This window comes from Hippichthys cyanospilos, chromosome 19 (genome assembly GCF_059441005.1).
Source record: "Hippichthys cyanospilos isolate Australia breed blue-spotted pipefish chromosome 19, RoL_Hcya_1.0, whole genome shotgun sequence".
In the NCBI taxonomy this organism is placed as follows: domain Eukaryota; kingdom Metazoa; phylum Chordata; class Actinopteri; order Syngnathiformes; family Syngnathidae; genus Hippichthys; species Hippichthys cyanospilos.
This window is the reverse complement of record NC_142387.1, coordinates 15,424,023-15,444,966: the sequence shown is the minus strand read 5'-3', so window position 1 is coordinate 15,444,966 and position 20,944 is coordinate 15,424,023. Positions and strand designations below refer to the sequence as shown.

Below are 20,944 nucleotides of genomic sequence, written 5' to 3'. Positions count from 1 at the left end.
AGCTGGTAGGTTTGTAGGAAGTAACTAATACATGAACTAAGCAACCAATCAAACCAACTGAACAATTAGCTCCAACCATGAAGATTGGTCGCCAGTGGATCCCAGATCCCATAGGGACAATTTGCCGCGCCCCGCCCCGCGTACTTGACCAATAACCAGATTGTGTAAATCATTGTCTGACTGAGGTCAAATATTAACTATTGTTGAAGCGAGCTCGGGGTTGGTCTCGGGCCCAGACACGAGTCTTGTGAAAGTATTGTGCAGGAATGCGGCGACAGGTCTGGACGTGAACTTCCGCATCGGGCAGGAAGGAGGTTGTCAAAAAAAGAAAGAAGCAAGCAGATGAGCTACCGCTTGACAACACACCCAAAAACGCGCGCCGCCAGTTAACGGCCTCATTTTGGTGGATAACCTATTTTTTTAAAAACCGATATTCATGACGCCTTTTTCTTGACGGATAGATACACCCATCCATATTTATATACTGTACATACGCACAAATTGGAAAAGGTGAGTTCAAGTGATTTGTTATAACACTTTTAGCACTTCTGCTTCCTGTGTTTTGTTTTCATGGCTGCAACTTTGAAATTGATGGATCGGTCAATGATAAATGTATGTGCAAATATCTAAAGGTTAAAACAAAGCATCAAATACAGAGACAAGGACATATTCTTGATTTATGGGACAGTTGAATCTTTTATGAGCATATTTTAGCTGATGTGACCGTTGAGGTTTTTCTTTATCAACGTAGTTCGGTCAAGTTAAGCCCGATATTGAAAACGTCGTTCTGTGATCTGTTTCTTTTTTTGTACGCTCTACATTTTCTTGGCTCCGGATGTTCACATTATATAAAAATACTGGAAGCATGCGGGGGGGTATGTGAATGAAGAAGTTATGCCTGTGGTTTATTTGACATATCCCACAAGACCAGAAGTGGTTTGTTTTCTTTCTTCTTGTATTGTTTTATAGAAACTGAGTGGTCGCATATTTCTCAGCTGGAAAACGGCCCCATAGTGTAAAAGAGACGGCAGGCATAATAATGGCAAATGATATCTGCGGGACTGCTATGGACAGAAATATTGGGACACCGACAGACATTTGAAATTGGCTGATAGATTGATCGCATTCTATCTATCCATCCATCCATCCATCCATCACATAGCTAGCTAGCTACGTATCTATCAATCACATTGCTAGCGATCTACGTATCTATATATGTATCTATCTATTACATAGTTAGCTAGCTATGCATCTATCTATATATGTATCTATCACATAGCTAGCTAGCTAGCTACATATCTATCTATCTATATATGTATCTATCACATAGCTAGCTAGCTACCTATCTATCTATCCATATATGTATCTATCTATCACATAGCTAGCTAGCTACGCATCTATCTATATATGTATCTATCTATCACATAGCTAGCTAGCTACGCATCTATCTATATATGTACCTATCTATCACATGGCTAGCTAGCTACACATCATATATGTATCTATCTATCTATCACATAGCTAGCTAGCTAGCTACGCATCTATCTATCTATCTATCTATCTATCACATAGCTAGCTCGCTCCATATCTGTCTAAAAAATCCAAACAAATCTTTTTTCTGAGAATAAAGTCAAACTTCTAACAAAGTGCTGATTGCTTAAGTCTATTTCACTTGCAGTTGAACTTTTTCCCACTCATTAAGCGTGACCGGGTGTCGCCTTTCACACATTTTTTCGGAGTGTGACTTTTAAACGATGACATCATGATCTGCGTGCCACTTTGTCTGCGCACTTTATTTTTTGGGGGCTAAAACTGGACATGTTTACAAAAGCTGCTCTTGCTAAAACCGTGCATTAATCAAGACGAAAATGTCAACTAGCTTACACCTGAAAAAAAAAAATCTTAAGAATTGTAGTTTGTTTTTTTAGGGCTCTGTGAAATTGAAAAAAAAACGAAGCAGCCTATGTGTGTGTTTCGAACAGAAAGTAAAAAGTGGTACGAAAAATCAATCCGTATTTCAAGTATTGATACTTCAAAAATCTCTAAGTACAATAAATAATTTGTACTTTTAACCACTGGCTGCTGCTGCTGCTGATGTCGTCATTTCCGTTTGCATTACAACATAGCGAATACTAAACAGCGACCACTTCCTCTTCTCAGATGAAGAAGATTTGATGTGAAAGTGTGGCATGAACCTAAAAAAACTGCGAAAAAATTGTGTTCCCATGCGAGTATCGCACTAAATGATGTACAATAAAGACTGAATACCTTTAGCTTTGAAATGATTGGATTCGCTCGAAATCTTCAAAAAGTAAAAGTGGCAGCAAGACCAAACACGCCTGTAAAAGGAGCAAGCCAAGGAGGAAAAAAAAACCAAAAAAACATGACCGCAGGTTATTAGAAACAACTTTCGATGCTGTCATATTATGTGTGAAGCTTTGTTGCGTGTGTGTATTTAATGCTCTGTCTGTTATGACAACTTCATTTAGCTCGCGCCTAGCACGCTAACATATATAGCTTACATGCTCGTTCTAATCAGTTATTTCATATCAGGGATTCGAAACATTTCTAAAATGCATGAAGTGAATTTGATTCAGCATTCTGTAAACCAGGGGCGTCCAAACTTTCGACTTTGAGGGCCGTACTCGGGAAAATCGAAATCTTTTTCTTCTTCATAAACTTGTCAATGACTAAAACGGATCCATACATGTGGCGCATGCAGCAAATTCCAACCATCCTTACCATTTCTACCATTTCCAACAATTTATTTCAAGCATTATTAGAAGTTTGCTAACGCTACTACAGAAACACAATGCAGCTCTGCTTACCCCTTGTCTTTGAAAGTCCGATCCTGGCATGTAAATGAGGAATCTTCTGCGCCTGAGAAGCTTGTTGAAGTGGGCGGTTTTGACATAAATGAGCCAAACAGTGACGTCACAATCTGGCAAAATTCAGACAATCATCACTGTATATTTTGAATAGTAGTTGATTGCCGCACAAAAATTTGTGAGCACTTGTGTTACTGAGCTTTCTGTTTTTCCGTCCTGAAAACAGATGGACGACATAGACGCCATGTTCAGCGACCTGCTGGGCGAGATGGACCTCCTGACGCAGGTGAGCCCATGGTCGCTATGACGACCCCTTTTGAAAATAATCAACGGTACGGAGGTTCGCATTGTTGACTTAGAAATGAGCTCTGTGTAATTGACCGTCACTTTATTTTTGATAATAGATTTGCCCATATTATGTTTTAAATAACATTTCCTTGACAAGTAATTCATATACAAACAATAATATCTGAGAAGGAATTTTCTTTCCCCGCATTCTCGAGCCAGATTGTAATCAACAGGTTGCCTTGTTTTTTTTTTTAAAGTTGAATATAGTGCAAACTGACGTTAGCGAACTGAACTCCATAGAAAATGGGAAGGGGTGATGAATACATAAAAAAAAAACAAGAAGGGGAGGGGGTGAATTGTTAGCTCCAGATAAGAGATTAGTTTTTGGTGCAAACAGTCAGTTAGACATGGAAATGCATCTGGCTTCACTTTTGACAGCACGCTTGAGCGCACGCGAGATGTGTTACTGATTAGCTGAAATTTACTGTACGTATGTATTCAGCGTGTATACGTATCAAGAGAAACACTGACTGGATTTCTTCCCCCGGCAGAGTCTGGGCCAAGAAACAGCGCCGCCCCCCTCGTGTCCGCCCGAAGCTGAGAAGGAAGTCAACCTCTCCATCGGTTTCACCGACCTCAATGGTGACGCTGTGTTTATTGTCCTCTATGAGCCCACCTGCGAATCAACAGAATAAAATAATGCTTTACCATGTAGAACTAAATAAGGTACATTAGGGATGGATTGACATTTGGTGTGAATACAAGGTTACTTTTCAAAATGAAGGCAAATGAATTGGAACATGAAGCAACTTCGAGCTAAATTGTGTTATCTATGCTGAATTTTATTATGTATTTTATTTTTTTGTAAGCCAGACGAAATTATAGTTGTCAGTCCGTCGGTGTATTTTTGCCCAACCTTCCAACACCACTATAGGGCTTTTTTTTTTCTGGTCCGTCATTATTCAAGCGCGAGTCTACTTCTGTCTGTGCTCATAGTAATTCTTTTTTTCTCTTTCTGTACTTACACTTAAAGTTAACACCATGTCTGTGGGTCAACATGTTAACACTACGATTGAAACATAGCTCAGTAATAGAAGTGTAACACAAAAACCAGCTTAGGGGTTTAACCCTAGGGTATAATACATCATAGTTATTTTCCCACATCTGATGGAATGCAGGGGAAGAGCATGCAATTACCATTTATGTTCACTGGAAAGTATTATGCTTTACGCGATACTCAAATGATGGATGTCAGTTTTCATTGATAACTGCCTAACCTACAACTAGAGAAGACAGTTTCATTCAGGTTTGTCTAAATTTCATCTGTCACGTACACTACAGGTAAAACAATGTATTGCTGAGGTTGAATTTATAAAAATTTAACTGGGAAAACTTCTATCTTGTGTTTCCTGGCCAAGAGCCAATCAGAGAAAGAATGCAGATTTGGGATTTCTCCAGTCATATGTGCTATTGCTGATTTTTGTTGCTACCAGAATCTCTAAATGAACTTGAGGACACGGACTTGGACGCCCTGATGGCCGACTTGGTGGCCGACCTCAATGCCAGCGAGGAGAAGCTGGCGGCCGAGATTGAGAGTCTGAAGGAACCTCAGCTCAAGCCCCCGCCGCCCACCCGCGCCCGCCCTTCATCCTCCAGCGACTCGTCCACCAGCGACTCGTCTGTCACCTCCCCGTCGTCCACCACCTCAGACTTGCCGAAACCGCCCCCGCAATCAAGCAAACCTTCAATGGTAAGTCCGCAACGGGCTAGAACAAAAAAAAAAAAAAAAAAAGAACCTTGGAACGATCTTCACTTTTAGCTTTATAGTCACTAAGTTCTGACCTCCTTAAAGTTTTAAAGTATGGTCTCATACTACTGTATATTATATTATTGTGATTGATTTTTTTATGGATCCATAGGAGGAAATTGAGGCCCAGATCAAGGCGGACAAAATCAAGTTGGCTCTGGAGAAGCTCAAAGAAGCAAAAGTCAAAAAGGTACCGCAGACGTCAAGCGCCATCTTGAAATCTCTTTCATTTGACTGTTTTTCCAAGTATTGATGTGCGCTTCAGCTCGTAGTGAAGGTGCGCATGAACGACGGCAGCTCCAAAACGTTGATGGTGGACGAGAGGCAGAACGTGAGGGACGTGCTGGACAACCTCTGCGAGAAGACGCACTGCGATTGCAACGTGGACTGGAGCCTGTGTGAAACCAACCCAGAACTGCAGCTAGGTCAGAACATGCACTTTTTTTATTTAACATTAGCGCTAACGCTAACTCCAAATGGGTAGTGTTTATTTCTTGTTTTAGCTGGTGACATGTCCTCACTCGCGGGTCAAAACAAAATGAGGAAATGAGAATTTCAGTCATGCCCGCATGATTGTTAAATTTAGTAAAGATGATGGACGCCATGCTACTTGTAGCATCGCTGCATGCCAACGTGTCGCGTGAGTTAGCGCAACGTGTTCGGAAAACAACGTGAATGTTTGTCTAGAGCTGGGGTGTCCAAATTTTGGCAGTTGTAGGCCGCATACAGAAAAAAGGAAGGAGATGCCGCGTAAAAAATATCCTTGCTTTTTTTAAACACAGGGGGAAATTTTGACCCAACTCAGGCTTTTTGATGTGTGATATCAAAAGAAATGCATAAAAAAAGACGACATGGGTTATATCCCTTCTAATTGCTTGCAAACGGGAGGTCGAGAGGTACACCCTATAGGTGTCAAGTTTAACCCATGTCAGGCTCATTTACTGCCATTCAAAATTGGAAAAATTGTCAATTTTGGACATATTAAAAACCCAATATTTTATCATGCATTTCCCCTTATTTTTGCATTAATCCTTTCAACTGCAACTCGCAAACAGGGCGCAATAGAAATTTTTGCGTTGACACCCATTAACCTCTGGGTGGCGATAGCGGCCAATTTATGATATTTGTAAGCTTTTCAATGACTTCCATGATTGGCTTAGCCTGGACTACCATCATGCAAAAGGGACCCCTTTTAGAAAGCAAATTTTCCATAGACCCCCATTGCAAATGTTTGCAAACAAAACAAACAAACAAAAAAATAATTAAGTCAAATATAAGTGCCATTTTTACTCAGCAACATATCCAATTTGACAACACATAATATTTGTTACTTTTTCAGCTATACTGAAATTGCAAATTGCAGGTCTCCTTATAACAAACTGGGACAATTTCCAGCAAAACGTTTGCTGCCAATTATTTAGTCAAAAACAGCATTATAAAATGCCGCTTTAGCTTCGCTGGATTCATCGCCTTGTTAGCAAGCAATCGTATACACAAAATGCATTTTGACAAATTTTAAAATTATTATATTTTTAAAACTATATGAACCTGATTGATTGTATTGCCTGATTCTCCCACCTCAAAATCAACAGCGGCCAGAGGTGGCGCCAAAAACCAAGAACCAAGCAAAACAAGGCACAAATCCATAACTGTTAAAACATAAACTAAATGAGTTCCAAAACACCCAAATAATTCTGCACCGAAAAGTCGCAAACAGCCCCTGGGCCACAATTTGGGCATCCTTGTTCCAGAATGAAGGCAAAGACGGATGCATACTTCTTCCCACTTTGAAGACAGTTGACATTTAATCTCCAAAAACATCAGGCTAACACCTCGCTAGCTTAACCATCAAAAGCCGCCACGTGTCGGCCACGCCTCCGCCGCGGTTCAAAGCGGATCCGCGCGCTTCCTGCTAATCGTAGCTTCCCTTGAAACACCTTAATAATGGCCTCAGTAAGGCAACTAAATACCACAAGCATTTCTTTGGCGCTAAGCTGTAATTGCTAAAGTGCACACAGGCACATGAGGAGAGTGCGAGGACGGCCAAACGTGCTTTTGGGGATGATTTAGTACTCTTTAAAGACTTTGTACTTTTTGGACATGCGCCCGTACTCCTTCAGCTCATTGGGAATAGACAAAGGTGCGATTGTACAACTCGGAGCTTGTGTAAAGAGAGATTAAATGTGCCGCGCTAAGCTAATCATTCACATACAGTCTCGTCTGAAGGGCCGCTACTTTAATTTGGTTTCTTTGTTACAGCAAAGTCTGTTGCCAAGGGTTTAACATTTGGGAAATGTTTTAAATTAGGACTTTTGGGAGCATTCCAAATGATGAAGCTGGGTTGGGGTTTGAGGTCCAAGTTTGACTTGTTTGTTTTTCGTGGTGCTAGAGAGGACCTTTGAGGACCATGAAAACCTGGTCGAGCCTCTGCTGGCCTGGACCAGGGACAGCGAGAACCAGATCCTCTTTCAGGAGACAGACAAGTATGAAGTCTTCAAAAACCCGCAGGTGGGTACAAATAAGATCCATCCATGGATAATGTACATTAGATGTGAAATGCAATATACTGCAGACTATTGGAATTACATTCAATTATATATGCAGTACATTTATATAACTATATTGTCATGCAAAGATGTGGGAAACATTGCCCCCCGGTGGTAGGATGACAAAATGCGATTAATTGCGCAGTCCTATCTAAAGGCCGTATGTGTTTTCCGTGTGTAGAAATTCTACTTGTGGAAGAAGAGCAAGACGGTTTTGAAAGACATGAAGGACAAAGACAAGGAGATCTTGATCAAGGTAAAATGTTGAGTATTATTTTTTTATAATCATTTTCTACCCTTAGTGTCAAATTTGACCAATTTTGGAGGTAAAAAAACAAACAAACAAACAACTTTGCCTTAAACATCTACTGAGGAGTCACCATCCATTTATTGTCAGACAGGCTAATAATTTTGAAAACCTCCAACACGGTAATTATTATGAGGCGTGTCTTCTCATTGTAAACAGGAGAACTTCTGCGGGACGTCCATCATGGTGCCCGACCTGGAGGGGGTGCTGCACCTCAAAGAGGATGGCAAGAAATCTTGGAAGCCCCGCCTCTTCCAGCTCAGGGCTTCCGGGATTTATTACGTGCCCAAGGGCAAGACCAAGGTCAGGGCGCAAAGGCCTCAGGCTCATTTATTCAATCCCTACTTGCTAACCACTTAATATTTATTTATTTTTCCCACCTCAGTCGTCACGTGACCTGGTTTGCTTCGTGCAGTTTGACAACCTCAACGTTTACTACGGAAAAGACTTCCGAGCGAAACACAAGGCGCCCAGCGATTTTTGCTTTGTCCTCAAAGTAAGGCATCAACACTAGAGATACACCGATATCATTTTTCCAGAGCCGATACTACCACCGATTGTTACTACTCAATTGGAGCTGATATTTATTTCAGTTAAAAGTTGAGGATAATAAATCCCCAATCAACACTTCTCGACAAAGTACTGAGTACTTTTTTCCGATTCATTTGCGTCCAAACTTTTTGTGTGAGTAGCATCCTCAGATCCAGAAGGATTCTCAGTACATCAGGTACTTGTGCTGCGATGATGCCTGGACCCTGAACCTGTGGGTCACGGGAATACGCATTGCAAAGGTATGCGAATATTATGGTGATGATGTCATCAATACCAAATTGATCATGGTAATGTGCGTGTGGCAGTATGGCGTCCATTTGTATGAAAATTTCAAAACGGCAGAGAAGAAGGTGGCCATGGCTTCCACGTGGGCCAGCTGCATCGTTACGTCAAGCCAAAGTAAACACACGCACGCACGCACGCGCACGCACGCACACACACACACACACACACACACACACACACACACACACACACACACACTCAAAATGTCTAGAACTAGAACTCTTGAACTTTTCTTTTTTTTGATGCTGTGTTGATAGACCAATCAGAGAGCCAGGTCGCCAATGGACACGCAAACAACAACACGGCAGCCGTACCTCCTCCTCCTCCACCACCCCCACCAGGCGGGACCCTCCCCCCACCACCTCCCCCACTAAGTGGATCGCTTCCTCCGGCGCCTCCCCCACTAGGAGGAACCCTGCCCCCGCCGCCTCCCCCGATAGGTGGAACCCTCCCCCCACCGCCTCCCCCAACAGGTGGAACCCTCCCCCCGCCGCCTCCCCCAATAGGTGGAGCCCTCCCCCCTCCGCCTCCTCCTCCACCTGCTCCCAAAAGCAGCTTCCCTTGCCCCCCTCCTCCTCTCCCGAGCAAATCTTTACCCAAACCTGTCCCCCAACCCAGACACGTCCCGACCAACTTCCCGCCGCCTCCCCCCGCCGCAAATAACCTCCCTCCTCCCCCTCCTCCGCCACCCGTCGACGACTCCCCGCCGGACTTCCTCCCCCCACCTCCTCCGGGGCCCAATTTTGCCTCACTGCCGCCTCCTCCGCCACCTGTGAAAACCCTACCGCCTCCACCGCCGAGTTTCAAGGCCGCCGACCTGCCGCCGCCGCCACCTGACCCGGGATTTCTACCGCCGCCGCCTCCGCTCACGGGGGGGGCGCCGCCTCCACCTCCACCTCCGCCTCCTCCGCCGCCTCCCACAACGACCGCGGGCCCACCGAGGCCTCCCGTGAGGCCCTCTGGGTCGGTAAAGAAGACACCGCCGCGTCCGCCAAAGAGGACTACACCTTCTCTTCGCAGAGGAGGAGGAGGAGGAGATGAAGGAGGTGACTTCATGTCTGAACTCATGCGCGCCATGCAGAAGAAGCGAGACCCCGTTAATTAAGTTTACAATTGGGGTTCGGCCGTTGGACTTTGCTTGTGTATATAGCTGAACGTCAGGTTTACATGGGTCTTGGAAGGGTAAGTCAACCCCAAAATTTGGATTTGACAATAATATGTTCTAAACATGGCATTCTGATTACTTTTGCATTTGTGGAATTTGAATTAAGCAGCAAAATCTACCTGTATTGATCCATCTCAATGGGGCGGCCATTTTGCTGATTGCTGTCTATGGAAAATGACATCACAGTCGCTCAATCACAGCTCAGCTTGTAAATGTCACATGACCAGAAACGAGGCCAGCTGTGATTAGTCGTTACCTGAGATTCGAACAACTGTGACATTTTTAGTGGACAGCAAGTGGCAAAACGGCAACCTATTGAAATGGGTTAAAAATGCCTCATTTTTATTCCGCTAACGCAATATCGATCACAATGTCATGTCAAGAAAACTTTTCAGCTGACTTCCTCTTTAATAACAAGCTCTTAACTCCAAAAAATTGTAAATATTGTTCTATTTCAGTGAATGAAATATTAAATAAGTATGCGGAATAAATGTTTGGACTGGCATGAGTCAAAGCATCACAGAGTAGGTAAGTATGGAAAATGATACACCTCACCCCGTATGTGTATATATATGTATTATTTTTAACGTGAAAAAATACATACTCTTCGAAAACGTATACATGGTAACATGGACAATGACTTGCATTTGAAAGAATCAAAATTGTATTATTCTTTTTACGTGAAGTAACTTGAAAAAACGAAATTCCACATACTTCGAGTGACTCAAGAGGAGCAGCTGACTTTGAGGCTGTGGGCCCACCAGGGAGGTTTGTCAGCGAAGCCTGCCTGCTCTGCAGACGCTTGCGTCACGAATGGCCGCCTCAGGATTTGATGCAACAGTGCCACCTTGTGGACACAAGCAACAACAGCTACCAAAGGCTACTCAAGTGTTTATTTCATCTGATATTTTTTGTTTGTGGTTTCACTGATTAGTTTTCTTTTCTTTTAACTTTAATTTTAAATGAGTCTTTTTTCCTCATAATTTTGCGCATTTTCTCTAATCATTGCACTTATTTCTTGACTTTTCCTTGTATTTTTTTCTCAATTTTTTTCCCCATGTAATACCTTTATTTTTCTCTTTATTCTTCTGTTTGGGTAAAAAGTATCAGAAGTCATGACAGACATAAATAGTCCATTTTATTAAAAAAAAAATCTCCTTCCAAATGACAAAAATGGAGTTGGATTAGTTTTAAATTTCTCAAATGTGAAATTACCTCTGAAAAGTCGTCGTTTTCTGCTTTGCGGATGGCCGACTCCGCCATCCAGTTCCTCAGCACGTATCTCGGGTTCACACCTGTGACAAGAAATTGTTACCAGAAGCCAATCATAGCTCAAGTGAATAGAAATAACACAGGAGTCATTTAATATTTCTTATCTTAAAGCAGGGATGTCGTAAGTTTGGTCACCCCCGTCTTAAAGGAATGTATTTATTATTTTGTTGCGTGCTTACTTTTCATCCTGGCTTGACGATCTTCATCTTTGTCATTTGTTTGGCTGAAGGAAAACAAACGCCACGATATGGTTTGGATACAGCGTATATTAAAAGTCTACACACCCCTCTTCAAATGTTTTTGTAATATGAAGTAAAATAAATGTGATCAAGACTCAAGTCTACACATCTCGGTTGGAATAAATGACTTTTGGCGTCCAGCGATTATTTATTTCTTACTGCGTGTGTGTAAAATTGTCATTTTCAAATGTCTCGCTTGCCTGCCGAGGCGGAGCAGGTACGCGCGCAGCCAATCGGAGAAGCGTCCGTGCGAGGCCAACATTTTTAGAGCCCAGGCCTGAAAAACAAAAAAAAAGTTAGGCGGTGAAAGATTATTTTGGCTAAGAATTTATATGCTGAGGGACGAACGGTGCCACGCCTGTGTGAAGTTCCTTTCGCGTAGATTATTAGCCGAAGACTCGCTCAGCTGCCGGAAAGTCATGGTGAAATCCGCTCGCGTGTCTTCCATCAGCTGCGCAAATAAACATATAAATAAATAAATCTGAATGCCTAGGTTATCTTAAAATGTTTTCCAAAAATAAGAGAAAATAATCATATTTGTACAGCCAACATTTGGGATTTGGTATACAGCTGTTTTTTTAGACTGATACCAGTAGGAGAATTTAATTCTTAAGTATTGTTACCGGTAAGAATTGTGATACAAAAAAAATACAAAACAAAACAATAACATTTTAAAGAAAGACACACTGTATACTTTAAACTTAAAAATCACACTTCTGCTTAAAATTTTGCGAAATAATGGCAATTTTTCAGTCTTGTAAATGTTACTTCTTGATTGTAAAACGAGACCAAAATGATTTAAATAAAGAATTGGCCCAATACCAATACTTGTCGTTTGTACTTGCCCACCCCTTCTAATATTTTTATTTTTTTTTTCATTTATTTAAAGATTTTTTCCTTTCTTTTTGGGACATTTTCGCGCTAACATTTTATTTTTTACTTTTATTTTTCAAACTTTTTGCATCGCTTTCAAGCGTGCGTGTTTGCGAGCGAGAACGCGCCTGCAGCAGATGCGCAAGCAGATGTCGATCTTGCGGGTGGTCCCCCAGGAGCCCCAGCTTGACTTTGAACAGCTGATGAAGCCTGAAAACACAAAGACAAATATACATTTCAGAAATAAATGCGAACTATATCTATTTCATCCAAACAAAATGTCATTTTACCTTCTCTGGTAAATGCCGATAAAGTTCTTTAGAACGGTCTCAGCTCTGAAAATAATCCAGAGGGCTCGTTTGAGAAGCTGCACTGATTTCGAAGATGTTGCCTACTTACAATTCCCGTTGAGAGGCAGAAAGCAGCGGCCTGAGAGCATCCAAAAGTTTCTCCATGTTGAAGAGGCCTGCGTGAACCTGAGCTCCGATGGCGTACCGTCCCTCGTCGTCCGACGTGTTTGGCACAAAATCTGCGACAGTTTAACAAATTAATCCAGTTGTCACAGCGAATTAATTCGTACCGTATTTTACGCAGTAAGGTACTTTGGATTATAATGTGTACATTAAATGAATGGCCGATTTTAAAACTGTTTTAAAGGTGCGGCACATTATAAGGTGCATAGAATAGAAGCCACAGAAGGCGCGTAAATGTGTACAAAACAATCAGATGTCGGTCAAACGTTTTAATCAGAAATTAAGGAGAAAGATGATTTGTGGAAAGTACTAGCTGAAGAATGGGGAAAAAATACATCGCGATTAAATTTAAAGACTTTAGATGAATGCAAAGAAAAAAAAATCAAGTTTAAAAGAATTATGATTCAATGAAATATTGAACTTAAATTTTGAATCAAGTTGCAACCAAAAACCTTCAAATAAATAGATTTGTTGATTTAAAAACAATTTCTGGATGCATGACATTAAATTGTGCTTAAATTAGAAAAACTTGCTTCCAAATTTTTGCAGCATATCAAGTATTCAAAAAGGGTTTTTAGCTGCAAAAAAATACAGTACGTTTATAACTGGAAAAACGGAGGGAAAAATGAAACAAATTGCATGGCGATTAAGTGTGTGTTTTTTTCATCCCCCAAAAATAAAAACTAGCGAAAATTCAAGCCTTTTAGATTCTTATAGTGCGGAAAATACGGTACTACGTACCGGGGTCATACGCTTCCACGAAGCCAAAGGGGCCGTAGTCGATGGTGATGGACAGCAGGCTGAAGTTGTCCGTGTTGCACACGCCTACGGGGACCGCTTTCAACGCACGTGCGGGAAAAACGTCCGAGGAGGTGTCTTACCGTGCGCAAAGCCAACGGACATCCAGTGAGCCATTAAATGGGCCGTGTCATTTACCACTGACGAATAAAACGCCTGGAAAAAAAATGTAATATTACATGAACTTTTTTAAGGGAAAAAAAAATATTATATGATAAAGTCTACTGTGGATTGGACGAGTCTTCACTTTTAACTCAACCAATCACAAAGACGTATTTTTACGTTTTTTTAATTATCTGAATCCATTTGTTTTGTACATAGATACCTAAATTTATTTGTTTAAAATTTTTACTTTAGTTACTGTTTTACTGTAGTTACTTAAGTTACCTAGAGTAATTGATTACTTGAGGATCCAAGGCTTGAGCTAAGTATCTCGGTACCTTAATAAATGACTTCAGTACCTCAGTACTTAATTACCAAAAGTTAGTAGACATTTTGAGACCCTGCTGCAACCAAACACTTAAAAAAAAAATAATAATAAACTTTGAAAAACTTAAAATGTCTTTGGGATTGAACGAGTTGGAAAAAATACATATTCACCCACCAAATATTGATCAGGCTTGTCGGAATGGAGGGAAGGAAAATGTTCAGCGATGACAAAGTCAAGCAGTTTTCTGAAATAGAAAAAAAAAGGAAAAAAAAAATCACAAACTCTGTTTTCTTGAAAATTGCCGTTTTTTTTTGGCTTACCTGAGAAGATCCAATTCGCCACTTTGAGATAAAATCTCTAAGGAGCCAATCCGAAACCAGGATTTGGCTAAGCGCAGCACCACCGCCCCTGATGATATCAAAACGCTACATCAGCAGCTGCGTTGATGACACGTAATCCAAAATCCAAGTCACCTCTTTCCGTCTTCACGTTGCCGTTGTAGAACCGATCTCGCCAAACTGGCTCTTCACTTACGACTAAGCTGAGAACAACAACAAAAAACATATGAAATGAAATGACTCCTGCCTTAAAATTGTCATTTTGCCACTTTATTTATTAAATACATATTTTTTGGACATATTTGTACCGTTTTTTAAATGTACAACTTTTATTTTAGATGTTATTTTTCTTAAAAACTGCAAATTTTATACATAAATTTTAAACGTGTTTTTAAATTATAAAAACATATGAGACAGTACAACTTAACTAAAAAAAATCAAGTCAAAATCAACTTTTTTTTTTTACAATGAGTGCTTTTACACCAGCAAAAACAGTAACCAAAAAAAAATAAATTACATTTTATATATATATATATATATATATATATATATATATATATATATATATATATATATATATATATATATATAAAGTAAGACTATTTATTTGAAAACGTTTTCTTGAAAACAGCAGCCAAGTTTTATTTAATTATTATTTTCACCGTTAGCCCTTATTTTGTGGCTTTTTTGTCACCTGGCGGCCCTGCTGGTGGGGACGCCAAGGAAATACATGGCCTCACTACACAGGAACTCTCGGACCGAAGAACGAACGACCGCTCGGCCGTCGCCAGACCTGTTGAAGAATGACGACGTGGATAATTTCTCTCGTACTGCCAAATTCCCCAAGAGGAACCCAAAACAGCAATGAGGTTACCTTGAATAGGGTGTTTTTCCAGAACCTTTGAGCTGCAGCTCCCACGTTTCTCCTTTTCTAGAAATATTCAGTTATATACATTTTATCTGGAGTATAAACATGGAATTCCGGTATAGTTCTAACGTCATATCTGCTCACCTGTTGGTATAACGACCGAGGAGATGTGCACGACCATCACCTAGCTGACCCGCCCAGTAACCGAACTAGCAGAAGGAAAAATTATGATGTGTTAAAGAACTAAAAATGAGATTTTTTTTTTTTTAAACGCTTGTGTAAGAGTTGTTTTGTATTTTCCCCTCAAATATCTATGATATCAAATTGAATGCTGATTGAATGGGGAAATGTATGACAAGTTTACCTGGTGGCCTCCATATCTGTGTGCCATAGGCTCAGAACCTGGAAAAAGTTTTGCTCCACTGACGTATTGTCGGAATTCTTCAGATCCGGTCTCAGCGATGTCTAAATCCAAGAGACCTTCCAAGGCATCCTGTAAATCAGTAGTGTGAAATATTTCTGATTATTTTAATATTCAAAACGAACATATATCCATTCACAGGTGATATAAAAAAATAATTTTAGCAAAAAACATATTTTCAAGAAAAAAAAATCTGTATATTTAAATATGTCCTCCTACGAGCTGGTCTATTTATTCATGTCCCCTGTAATGAACATTAGAGTTCGGTCTTTGTCTTTTGAGACATTAGAGCTACATTAATAAATCCTCATTAGCTCAATAAAAGACATCCTGGCATTTCCATCAACATCTCATGTGTTTGGGTGGATGCAATTCACCTCTGTCTTGCTGAAACACATTGGACACAACTGAATAGGCTGGGTCTCAGGAGGACATGGTAGTGGTCACCTTTGAAACTGCAGCCAGTCTTATAGGACCTTTCAGCGGAGTTGGAAAAGATTCAGAGAAAACACAGTTCTTCACCGTCCGAGCGAAATTCCCCTGGACTTGATCTAGTGGAAAAGCACCTGCAGGAAGGACGTAAGGACATCAGGAGTCATGATGAGAACACTAGATTGTGTCAGTGTCGTAATTACCCTTGAGTGTCTCACAGGAGACTCTGAAATTGTCCATGTTGCGTCTGAGGTTCAAAATACTCGTGTTCCACCTGGAACTGATCACGTGGGACGATGGAGACGTGTCTTGACAGTCAGCCTCATCTTTTTGGCAGAACTCAAGCAGGTGTACACATGTGATGATCATATTTGATGTTACCCCAGTAAAGAGTAAAACTTTGTGGAGGCTCCACATTTTGACAACCGCACTGCAAGTCTCGAACTATTATTAAATGAGGTTTTGACCATAGAAATAATTTTAACTGGATTTAGTTCCTAATTTTGTTGTATACATGCTGTGCAAATAGAATTAAAACATCATTTGTATTCAATTTCGTATGTCGTACAGAAATACTGACGAACCACGCCAAAATAGATACAACAATACGCGGTAAATTAATTAGCTTGTCATATTACTTTCAAAACCTATATTTACATGTTATGTTAAGATGCCCAGGTGAGTACGGTCAGAAAAGTCGAGGGCTAACAAGTGAGTAGGCTTAGCTTAGGCTTCTTCTTTCATCAAAGTTCAAAACAGCTACAGGCCGCCACCTATTGGGTCGGAGTTCGTTATTTTTATACATTATCGCACAGTACGTCAATGTCACTGCCATCTTAGATGGGGCAAAGTGGAGCGCCTGGCACAACGCCCTAGAATTTGCCAGACGGAAAAAAAATCAAATATCAATAATAATGATCAAATAATCACAGTGACGATTTATAATGCACAAGTGAATATATATATACAAAAAAAGCAACGGGACAATCTTTTTTTTCAGATATTATGCAAACCATACGACATCCCTTGGCAACTTCCGCTTCCGAGTCGCACGCGGCCTGCACGAGCCACGGCAAATATGGCGGGCCCACTGTGGCGGCGATGCCAGAGGTGGACCATCGGACGCGCCGCTGCAAGTTTACGAGAAGCCCAGTGGCACTGCTCCGGACTCGGGCCAGCCGCGTCCGCGGGGCAGGCGCCCCGGACCTCGCGGTCGGGTGACGAGGTGGGTTTGCCGCGGTGGGAGTCGCTGTCATACCGGGAGGGGAAATAAGGAAGGTCATCGGGTTACATTGCATGGAATGCGGCTGTCAGTCGTATGCGTCAGTACGCTGAACTCAAAAGTCGTTTTGACATTTATGTGGCAGAGCAAAAGTTTTTTATAGTGTATATATGTTATATTATTTTAATATGAATTTTGGCGAGCTCGTATTTTCACTGCTGTCATTCATTCATTCATTGGCATTAATGCGTTGAAAAGTTTTCAAGTCATGTATGCGTAATAAATGGAAATAGTCGAATTAAATGGACTTATTTAATCGTTGTAGTTATTTTACACATTTAATTGTTATGCCATTTCATATTATTTCTGCGAGATGTTTGACCTTCTAAACCGAGATGATTTATAGGTGCCCATGTGGATGCCTGATGACGTTGCTTTTAGGTCTTCTCTTTTGCATATTCATTTGAAAATTTTAGTTTGACACTATTATTATGGGATGTTTACTTGTTAAGTTGGTAGCAATGCAGGTGCATCACAGGTGTCTATTAACAAGCCTGATATTCCAAGTAATATTGTAAGTCATTTTTTTGTTGGGTGTTTGCTAGCTCACATAGCAAACTCTTGAATCAATTCAGATCAAACGTAGGCACTCAGAGAGATGTCTGATATCAGTTATTTCCTTTTTTTTTTAGACACCGCCACCATTGCAGTTATACAAGAAGATGCTTCAAAGGTCATTGTCCACACAGTCGTCTCTCACCAGGTGAAACCCATAATTTTAACGTGATTTGATTTTATTACATTTATACGTAACTCTTTGTGTTATTGCAGACACAAGTATCCGGCGTGTACCTGTAGGAAGATCCACAGCGATGCCAAACCCAAAGACCCCTTCTCGCTCGCTCAGAAAGACTTGACGAGTTTATACGACGACATCAAAAAGGTAACTAGAACATGGATCGGCCATTTCATGAGGTGCCCCCGCTCGCTCTCATGTACATTGTCCATCCGGTCCCAGGAGCTGTTTGTTTCCAAAGAAGAACTCAAGTCATTATGTGACTACTACTTTGACGGGAAGGGCAAAGCTATTCGGCCCATGATTGTCATTCTGATGGCGCGCGCCCTCAATATTCACAGCAACCGAGCAGGGTAGGAAAAAAAATGTGGACATCCAGTCGGTGTCTGTAGTAATGTGAACGTTATGTTATCCAGAGACTTACTCCCCGGTCAGCGCACCGTGGCCATGATCTCGGAAATGATCCACACGGCCAGCCTGGTGCACGACGACGTCATAGACGGCTCGGACAAGCGGCGGGGGAAGAGGACCGTCAATGACCTGTGGGGCGAAAGGAAGGTGCGCGGGAAATTGCCGTCTACCTCGTGCTGCATAGTTTTTTGTTTTTATTTTGACTTGTGTTCCCGAAGGCTATCTTGGCGGGAGATTTCATCCTGTCGGTCGCCTCCATGGCCCTGGCTCGCATCGGCAACATCACCGTGGTCAAAGTGTTGGCGCAGGTCATTGAGGACCTTGTTAGAGGTATTTAAAAAAAAAAAAAATAGCGTGACTTGGATTTATATTTACTTTACAGCAGTATTTTTTAGTGGGGCGCTTGGCATGAGAAGTGTAATTGCACATCCACAACACTAGGTGGTGCAATGGCGCTCATGTGTGTAAGTTAGTCAAAATTTTAATTTTCATAAACTCAAAACTAATCTCCGCAACAAATGCCTGGTTTTGTGAAAACAAACCACAATATAGAGTAAAAAAGTTTTTTTTTGTTTGTGGCGCAGGTGAATTCATGCAGCTGGGCTCCAAAGAGAACGAGAACGAGCGCTTCAAGCATTACTTGGAGAAAACGTTCAAGAAGACGGCTAGCCTCATCGCCAACAGTTGCAAAGCAGTATGTACGTTCTGTCTGCACGACATCCCAGACGGACCCGCAATGAACATTGTTTTTTTTCTTCCCGCTTTTATCTGCTGCCTCTTTTTCATTCTGTTTTTGATCTTCTCTCGCCGCAGGTGTCCATTTTGGTCAACCCGGACCCCGATGTTCACGAGATAGCGTACCAGTATGGAAGGAACGTTGGCATCGCTTTTCAGGTCACTTTAAATAAGCGCAAATTAAGTACTTTAAAGTGGCAGAGAAATTGGAAAAAAATATTGAAATTTGAAACATGAAATACATTGAGACATTGCATGGTGTAAGAAAATGAAAGCACTCAATGAAACCTCCTCCTGAAAAGCGCCATATCATTAATAAACATTTAAGAATTAAAAATGAGTCCCTAATCCACCGGCCCAATGTTGTGCAAAATTACCAGGAGATGGCGACATACTCAAGTAATTAGAAAAAGTACTTTAAAAAAATGCATGATGTTCTTTTGAAGAGCCATCTTGGCAAAAAACTGTAATTAACTCATTTACTGCCAATGACGACTATGGATGTCAAAGATCCATTTTAACTGGACTGGCAGTGAATTTGAAAATGTTTGTGTGTAGCTAGTGGATGACGTTCTGGACTTCACGGCGGGCGCCAGCCAGCTGGGCAAACCGTCGGCCGCCGACCTCAAGTTAGGCTTGGCTACGGGACCCGTTTTGTTCGCTTGTCAGCAGGTCAGCTTCTCGTCACAACGCGGGCCGTTAACAAATGTGTTTTTCTTCAATAACATCAAATCGTCACGTTAGTTTCCGGAGCTGCACGCCATGATCATGAGACGCTTCAGTTTCAAAGGGGACGTGGACCGAGCCTGGCAATACGTCATTCAGGTACCACAAAAACAATTCCGCCATTTTAGTCTATTTATTCTAACATCGAACTATAGTAATTGCTTTATTTATTCTAATGTCCATTAAGGTAGCCGTCCGTTTAACATTTTAAATGAGTGAATTGGTTCATTAACTCCTTCACTCCCGAAAACGTTTTAATACAAGTCCAGAAATGTTTCATTTTTCTATGCTGGGCCAAAAAAGACGGTACTTGAATAAGTAAAATACAGTTCCAGTTTTACATAAGGATTTCGGTGTGCAGAGCGACGGCGTGCCGCAGACTAACTTCCTGGCGCGGCATTACTGCCAGGAAGCCATCCGACACGTCAGCAGGCTGCGGCCGTCGGCCGAGAGGGACGCCCTCATCGCGCTCACTCACATGGTGCTCGCCAGGGACAAGTAACGGGGATCCAAGAGGCGGGGCCTCGTCTCAGGCAGCTACCCCGCCTCCTCCCCCATCAACGACGTCGCTTTCTACCTCGACGCAAGAGCGAGTCGCATTATGTTTGACATCCACGCACTCCATTGGTCAGCTTATTCGGTACCTCCATATGTCTATTTAAGATACCTAATAAACTGGCGAGTGTACAACTCCCCAAACATGCAAATGCGGCCACAAAATATTGTGCGAAAACGAATGGCCACAATATACTGCATTTTGAATGCAAATTAAACTCACTTGCGTGGGTTCCATTCATATACATTTGGTGCGCACGTTATTATTTTGTGGCCGCAAATGAGTATTTTATGCTCTAAGCGTATAATGCTCATTTTCATGTGTGGGGTTGTGTACAAGTGTGTGTGTTGATGGTTATTTAAATGCTCTGCATGGAATCAGTGAAGCACTGAGCAAAAAGTCGCTACGTACTGTAAACGCAAATGTGTGTACTGTGTTGTCATTCCTTCTCCGGATCCGTCCGCACTTGAAATCTTACCGAAGGGTGACTGGTGTCCAAGTGTAACAATCACGGCCTTAACATCTGCAACCACTGCTCAATAAACACATTTTTTTTTTGTATCTTATTGCAAAGCA

The 20,944-nt window shown here is 41.5% G+C and overlaps 3 protein-coding genes across 5 annotated transcripts in view; 2 read left to right on the top strand and 1 right to left on the bottom strand.

The window, feature by feature from the left end:
- LOC148408096 (uncharacterized) overlaps positions 1-18,184 on the bottom strand; it is a 22,258-nt gene extending 4,074 nt beyond the window's left edge. The window contains exons 1-22 of one of the 3 annotated variants that reach the window (XR_015863718.1): positions 17,997-18,182; positions 16,126-17,171; positions 15,938-16,056; positions 15,434-15,562; positions 15,214-15,278; positions 15,076-15,132; positions 14,896-14,994; positions 14,337-14,404; positions 14,184-14,271; positions 14,038-14,107; positions 13,517-13,589; positions 13,377-13,460; positions 12,562-12,691; positions 12,453-12,497; positions 12,291-12,372; positions 11,648-11,740; positions 11,490-11,566; positions 11,230-11,273; positions 10,994-11,073; positions 10,493-10,625; positions 3,648-3,792; positions 2,829-2,941 (exon numbers count right to left, since the gene is read on the bottom strand). Coding sequence is in view for 1 of the 3 variants with exons in the window: in XM_088402539.1 (XP_088258665.1) it covers positions 10,503-10,625; positions 10,994-11,073; positions 11,230-11,273; positions 11,490-11,566; positions 11,648-11,740; positions 12,291-12,372; positions 12,453-12,497; positions 12,562-12,691; positions 13,377-13,460; positions 13,517-13,589; positions 14,038-14,107; positions 14,184-14,271; positions 14,337-14,404; positions 14,896-14,994; positions 15,076-15,132; positions 15,214-15,278; positions 15,434-15,562; positions 15,938-16,056; positions 16,126-16,339 (1,740 nt within the window). In the remaining 2 variants the exon portion in view is untranslated. Of the gene's footprint in view, positions 1-2,828; positions 2,942-3,195; positions 3,793-10,492; positions 10,626-10,993; positions 11,074-11,229; positions 11,274-11,489; positions 11,567-11,637; positions 11,741-12,290; positions 12,373-12,452; positions 12,498-12,561; positions 12,692-13,376; positions 13,461-13,516; positions 13,590-14,037; positions 14,108-14,183; positions 14,272-14,336; positions 14,405-14,895; positions 14,995-15,075; positions 15,133-15,213; positions 15,279-15,433; positions 15,563-15,937; positions 16,057-16,125; positions 17,172-17,996 lie in introns of those variants that run through there. The other 2 variants (XM_088402539.1, XR_015863719.1) reach the window with 2 other exon arrangements.
- Positions 266-11,411, top strand: apbb1ip (amyloid beta precursor protein binding family B member 1 interacting protein). Its single transcript, XM_088402538.1, has 13 exons — positions 266-510; positions 3,055-3,114; positions 3,668-3,758; positions 4,610-4,866; positions 5,036-5,113; positions 5,189-5,348; positions 7,313-7,431; positions 7,651-7,725; positions 7,936-8,079; positions 8,162-8,272; positions 8,469-8,567; positions 8,634-8,727; positions 8,871-11,411. The coding sequence occupies exons 2-13, from the start codon at positions 3,055-3,057 to the stop codon at positions 9,716-9,718; spliced, it is 2,136 nt and encodes a 711-aa protein (XP_088258664.1). The 5' UTR covers positions 266-510; the 3' UTR covers positions 9,719-11,411.
- On the top strand, positions 16,954-20,944 carry pdss1 (prenyl (decaprenyl) diphosphate synthase, subunit 1). The gene is made up of 11 exons (XM_088402547.1): positions 16,954-17,147; positions 17,837-17,907; positions 17,976-18,087; positions 18,163-18,293; positions 18,357-18,498; positions 18,570-18,681; positions 18,936-19,045; positions 19,165-19,245; positions 19,645-19,758; positions 19,831-19,911; positions 20,174-20,944. Exons 1-11 carry the CDS (start codon positions 17,001-17,003, stop codon positions 20,312-20,314), a joined length of 1,242 nt encoding a protein of 413 aa, XP_088258673.1. The 5' UTR covers positions 16,954-17,000; the 3' UTR covers positions 20,315-20,944.

Bases quoted from the DNA above. Each gene is read 5' to 3' on its own strand.
- apbb1ip (XM_088402538.1), top strand. From the start codon at position 3,055: ATGGACGACATAGACGCCATGTTCAGCGACCTGCTGGGCGAGATGGAC. The intron at 3,115-3,667 runs GTGAGCCCATGG...TTCCCCCGGCAG, and splicing joins AGATGGACCTCCTGACGCAG to AGTCTGGGCCAAGAAACAGC. The intron at 8,080-8,161 runs GTCAGGGCGCAA...TTCCCACCTCAG, and splicing joins TGCCCAAGGGCAAGACCAAG to TCGTCACGTGACCTGGTTTG.
- pdss1 (XM_088402547.1), top strand. From the start codon at position 17,001: ATGGCGGGCCCACTGTGGCGGCGATGCCAGAGGTGGACCATCGGACGC. The intron at 18,499-18,569 runs GTGCGCGGGAAA...GTGTTCCCGAAG, and splicing joins ACCTGTGGGGCGAAAGGAAG to GCTATCTTGGCGGGAGATTT. The intron at 19,046-19,164 runs GTATGTACGTTC...CTCTCGCCGCAG, and splicing joins TCGCCAACAGTTGCAAAGCA to GTGTCCATTTTGGTCAACCC.